Source organism: Austrofundulus limnaeus, unplaced genomic scaffold (assembly GCF_001266775.1).
Source record: "Austrofundulus limnaeus strain Quisiro unplaced genomic scaffold, Austrofundulus_limnaeus-1.0 Scaffold4, whole genome shotgun sequence".
Lineage (NCBI taxonomy): Eukaryota > Metazoa > Chordata > Actinopteri > Cyprinodontiformes > Rivulidae > Austrofundulus > Austrofundulus limnaeus.
Genome location: NW_013952406.1, coordinates 421,306 through 427,453, shown reverse-complemented (window position 1 = coordinate 427,453; position 6,148 = coordinate 421,306). Strand labels below are relative to the sequence as shown.

General features: G+C 34.9%; 1 protein-coding gene across 1 annotated transcript in view; it reads right to left on the bottom strand.

The window, feature by feature from the left end:
* Positions 1 to 6,148, bottom strand: part of kcnh6a (potassium voltage-gated channel, subfamily H (eag-related), member 6a) — a gene marked incomplete at its 5' end in the record, with an annotated part of 27,550 nt that overhangs the window by 20,669 nt on the left and 733 nt on the right. The window contains 1 exon segment of the mRNA XM_014022117.1: positions 1,704 to 1,934. Coding sequence (XP_013877571.1) covers positions 1,704 to 1,934 — 231 coding nt within the window.

Sequence of the window (6,148 nt, the reverse complement as noted above, 5' to 3'; positions counted from 1 at the left end):
CTTCTGTTTTGCTTTTTTAGCTTTTAGCTACTGCTCTGCAAAATTTTGCTTTTAACTTTTTTTTACCTCATTTTTTTGTTTTTGCTACTATTTCACTAGTTTTAGACTTTAGTTAGTTTTAGCTGGATGCTAAAAATATGAGAAGAGTAACTAATGTAGCTTTAGTTACTCTTCTTATACTGTATTTTAGCTTATATTTTATAGCTAAAACTAACTAAAGTCTAAAACTAGTGAAATAGTAGCAAAAACAAAAAAATGAGGTAAAAAAAAGTTAAAAGCAAAATTTTGCAGAACAGTAGCTAAAAGCTAAAAAAGCAAAACAGCTAAACAGCTAAGATTAGCAAAACTGAAGATAGAAGACAAAATTACAAAACAGTAGCTCAAAACTAACGCTGGCAAAAAAAAGTACTTAAAAATAAAAGCAGGAAAACAGTAGCCGAAAGCTAAAATTACAACTATAGCTAAAAATTAAAACTACCAAATCAGTAGCTGAATGCTAAAAATATAAGAAGAGTAACTAAAGGCTAAAACTAGTGGAACAGTAGCAAAAACAAAAAAATGAGGTAAAAAAAAGTTAAAAGCAAAATTTTGCAGAGCAGTAGCTAAAAGCTAAAAAAGCAAAACAGAAGCTAACAGCTAAGATTAGCAAAACTGAAGACAGAAAACAAAATTACAAAACAGTAGCTCAAAACTAACGCTGGCAAAAAAAAGTAGTTAAAAATAAAAGCAGGAAAACAGTAGCCGAAAGCTAAAATTACAACTATAGCTAAAAATTAAAACTACCAAATCAGTAGCTGAATGCTAAAAATATAAGAAGAGTAACTAAAGGCTAAAACTAGTGGAACAGTAGCAAAAACAAAAAAAATAAGTAAATCAAGGTAACAGCAAGATTTTGCAGAACAGTAGCTAAAAGCTAAAAAGCAAAACAGAAGCTAACAGCTAAGATTAGCAAAACTGAAGACAGAAAACAAAATTACAAAACAGTAGCTCAAAGCTGAATACTAGCAAAAAACTAGATAAAAGATGAAAGCAGGAAAACTGTAACTAAAAGCTAAAAATAGCCAAACACACAGCAACAGCTAAGATTTCTAAAACAGTATCAGAAAGATAAAAGCAGGAAAAGCTAATATGATCAGAATGGTAGCTAAAAACTGAGTTTTAAAARTGTAGACAGAAYCAAATTTGCAAAACAGTAGCTRAAAACTAACGCTAGCAAAAAAAGTAGGAGCCAAAAGCTAAAATTTTATCTGTAGCTAAAAACTAAAATGACCAAATCAGTGGCTGAATGTTAAAAGTTTTCCTAAAAGAAATCCTACAGAGATAAAAATTAATAAAGTTAAAAGATTSAAAAATTACAAACCGAAAGTCACAGCCATGACGCCCTAAACGAGCTAAACCTTCTGAAACCAGAATGGATTAACTAATGTTCTTCTGACAGAGTCAAAGGTCAGAAAACAAAATGCTGACTCAGCATTCACACATAAGAAGTGTTTAAAATGAGTGCAACTCAGTGTGCTTCATTCAACTGAAGACAACATATTGTGTAACCAGAGTGGGACAGATGGAGGACAAACTGTGTCTCCATGACAGTCAAGCTGTCCAGAAGGACAGATTTTATGGCAGCCAGAAGGTTTCTTCACAGGAACAAGTGGCTCCAAACAGACTCTCAGACGTTTGAATTCTGTTTCAGCTTTTTGTCTCACCGTCTTTGGAGTAGTAGAGGATCTCCACCTTGCGCTCCTCAGACCCGAGRAGAGCCTGGGCCAGCTGGGACAGGGCGCTCTTCATGGTGCCGGGGCCGACCAGGAAGGGGCAGGTGCAGGGCTGCTGCATGATCTCCGCTCTGGTGAAGCCGAACATCTGGCAGAAGCCCTCGTTGCAGTAGATGATGCCGCAGTTTTTCATCTGGGCGTTGGCGATCAGAAACCTGCGATCTGGGAGAGGGTGGTGAGGTGAGGTGTGAAGAGACGACACCTCCAGCTTTACTAATGATGTGACTGAATGCTGAGTCAGCATTCACATTACTGCCTCAGCAAACTGCTCAGCTCTGTTCAAATCTTCTTAAGCTGTTTTTAGGTTTTAGCTATGGTTTGCTATGATTAGCTTGTAGCTACCCCTTTGAAATCGTTAGCTTTTATTTGCACTTTAGAAACTGTTGTGCAACTTTTAGCCTCTGGCTAAACTTCTGCAACATTTAGCTTTTGCTACYTTAGCTTTTAGTTAGCCTTTTGCTACATTTTGCTACCAACTGGCTACTTTAGCATTTTCTTGATATTTTAGCTTTTAGTTMACTTTTTGCTATTTTTAGTTAGCTTCTGACTACATTTAGTTTTGCTAGTAATTTGGCACTTTTATCTGCAGTTTTACTAATTTTAGCCTCTAGCTAGCCTTTTAAGACTTTCAGCTTTTAGATACCCTTTTGTTATTTTAGCTTTTAGCTAGCCTGTTGCTACAGTTTGTTACCAATTGTTACCACTTGTTACTTTTTGCAAACATACTGTTAATTTTAGCTTTAACCATTTTAATYCTTTTAGTCTGCTTTTTGCTACTTTTAGCTTTTAGTTACCACTTTGTTACTTTAGCTTTTAGCAAAKATTTTGCTAGTTGCTGCAACTAAGTTCCTACTTTAACCTTTAGCTGGGATTTTGCTACTTTTATATAGCCCTTTGTTATATTTAGGTTATAGCTAGAGCTATGCTCTTTTTAGCTAGAGTTTAGATCATTTTAGCTTTTAGTTAAGTGTTCTGCTTTCTTTAGCTCTAACAACTCGGCAAACAGAACTCAKTGTTTTCTTCTGAAAATGCTAATTCTCTGCTTGCATTTGATGCAGTTATTTCAAGTTATTATTGTCAAGTTTTACAGAACCCTCTCAGCTCCAACATTTGTGTGTTCAAATCATTTTAGCTGTTAAACTAAACGGAAGCTGCTCAGACTTTCCTCTGTGGCCTCGTCTTCACCTTTTTAATGAGCAGATTCTCTCGACGACAACAAGCTGAAGTGGAACTAATGAGGTCCTTCATTTGACTGAAGCAACAATATTAACGTCACACTTGATCCCGAGACGATTGTGAAGGCGCAGGTGGCCCCTTCAGATTAAAAGCCTCCGTGAGGTCACAGCAGCTCTCAGGTAACATGTGGGAACATGGGTCAAGCTTCAGCTGTTCACAAAGTGTTTTCCAAACCGTCCACTTCATCATGACACGGTTCAGTCATCGGCTCTTTTTAATCTKATTCAATTTATAGTTTCAACAGTTTAACTTTTATAACTTTTACGCATTTTAAAAGTATTTAACTTTAAAAAAATAAAGAACGTCTCATAAAAACGCATTAAGTTCTCTTCAATTCCTTCATTCTTCTTTTCTTTTTGCACCTTATGCTACTTTTAAGGTTCAGCTGCTGTTTTGTTCATTTGGCTTGTCGTTACTGATATAATATTACAGAGTTAATTGTAGCTACAATTCTGCTAATTTTAACTTTTAACTGCTGTTTGGTTGGTTTTAGGTTTTAGCTACCATTCAGATACTTTTGTCTTCTAGCTAGCCTTTTGCAACATTTTGCTATATATTAGCTACTCTAGCTCCTTTATGCTTGTAGCTTCAGTTTTGGTCATTTCTGCCTCTTTTGTAAATGTTGGTATTTATTTGGCTATTAATAGTCACATGCATATTGTGTTCTACTAATGTTTTTAGCTCTTAGCCTGTGTTTAGCTCATTTACCTATTATTTTACTGCTTTTTACCTTTGGCTACCAGTCCACTATGATTAACTTTTAACTGCTATTCAGTTAGTTTTAGCTTTTAGCTACCATTCTGATCCATTTAGCTACCATTCTGCTAACTTTAACTTTTAATTACGGTACTATTTGGTTAATTTTAGCTTTTAGCTACCATTTTTCTGGTTACAACTTTTAATTACTATTCTGCAAGTTTTAGCTTTTAGCTGCCATTCTGATACTTTTAGTTACCATTCTGCTAACGTTACTTTTTAACTACCATTTGGTTAGTTGTAGCTTTTAGCTACTAATCTGCTAATGTTACCTTTTAACTATTATTTGGTTAGTTTTAGCTTTTAGCCACCATTCTGATACTTTTAGCTACCATTCTGCTAATGTTACTTTTTAACTACTATTTGGTTAGTTGTAGCTTTTAGCTTACTATTCTGCTAATGTTACTTTTTAACTACTATTTGGTTAGATGTAGCTTTGAGCTACCATTCTGCTAGTTATAACATTTAGCTACAGTTCAGAGTTTTAGCTGTTAGCTACCATTCTACTAGTTTCAACTTTTAACTATTATTTGGTTAGTTTTAGCTATTAGCTACCATCTGATATTTTTAGCTTCTAGCTAGCTTCTGCATAATTTCATTTTTTATTCGTTACTTTAGCTCCTTTATGCTTTTAGCTACAGTCAGTTTTGGTCATTTCTGCCCCTGTTGCAAATGTTAGCATTTGTTTAGCTATTTTTAGCCACAGGTCTGTTTCTTTTAGCTTGTGTTCTACTACTGTTTTTATCCTTTAGCCTGTGTTTGGCACATTTTAGCCTCTGTTCTGCTTGTTTTAACTTTAAATCACAACATTTAAGCTGCATGTGCAGCAATAAATCTGCTTCTCTTGTTGCTGCTGTGATGCAAGCAGGAAAAAGTGAAGTTTTCTCAGATGAAGGGGTTTAATGAGCTGAATGAAGAGAACATAAATAACCTCCGCAGCTTCTAATAACTCCTTTCATTCGGCTCCAGTGGTCATTCGGCTGTTTGCTGCCCACACATGAAGAGAGCAGCCGAGGTTTTACCTCTTTAAAGTAAAAAGACTGAGAGCGACTCCAGAGAAAAGCACATCCTGTCCAATGTCACAATCTGGGGCTGAAGGAAGAAACGCTGCTCGTCACGCAGTTGCTAAGCAGCACCGRTGTGGCACGTGCACTCACCTGGCCGTGCACATTTTAAGGACACTGTGGAGGAATTACGTAATAGATCCTTTCTGAAAGATTCAGGCACCGCTGAACCCAGATCTGATCAGATGTTCTCAGACCATCAGAGCGAATCAGAAACGATTTTATTCATTCAGTCAAATGAATGTTTTATTTATAAGATGTGATGTTTAATAAGGTTTTGAACTAAAATGWCCTAAATTATTGATACATGTTGAAAAACGTACAAATTGTGAAATAAAAAAGATCAAAGTTATAACATCCCTACAACATCTGTGTTTTATCTGCAGGAGAACGTTGATTTTTATTAATATATGAGCTGATTTCCCTGTTCTGCAGCCAGTGGAGCGCGTGAGTTAACGAAACATTAACTTCAAAACACACACACACACACGTGAAGCTACAACAACACTAAAAGCATAAAAGCAGCTAACTGAAGCCCAGGAGAGATAAGATATTTTCATTAAAACGGCGCGAGGATCTGCCACCTGTCAGGCAACAAGGATTTCAACAGCTTCAAGCTAAATCAGGCTACGAATGAAAAAATAAAAATAAAACTTAAAAACAAATTAATATTTTTATTAACTTATAGTATTTACAGGCCAGATTTATTCCTAAAGATATTTTCTTTTATAAAATCCAAGTATTTAAATGCAGATAAATTTGCCTTTTCTGGAAAAATTCAGCGTGGATGCTGAGAGCTGAAACTAACAGAGGCTAAAATTAGCATTAGTAGCACATGATAATTAAAAAAACTTTAGCTAAAACTTAAAATTAGTCGTTTTAGGTAAAACCCTAAATTAGCAAAAACGTAGCAAAATAGTTGCTGAAAGCTAAAAATTAGCAGAATATTAGCTAAAGGCTAAATTTAACATAATTACAGATAAAACTTAAAAGGCTTAATTTGAAGGTAAAACCCTAAGTTTGAGAAACAGCTGTTAAAATCTAAGGTTTACCAAACTGTAACAAAACGCTTTGAAGTAGCAAAACTGAACTGTCACAGCTAAACTAACTAAACCATAGCTAAAATCTAAAATTAGAATCAGCATAACAAAACTTACAACTACAATTAGCAAAACATTATCTGAAGGATAAAATTAGCATAAACGTAGCTAAAATAAAGCAGTAAACTCTAAAATATGTAAAACTGTAGCTAAAGGCTAAAGCTAGCAGAACAGTATACTTAGCAATAGATAGATAGATAGATAGATAGATAGATAGATA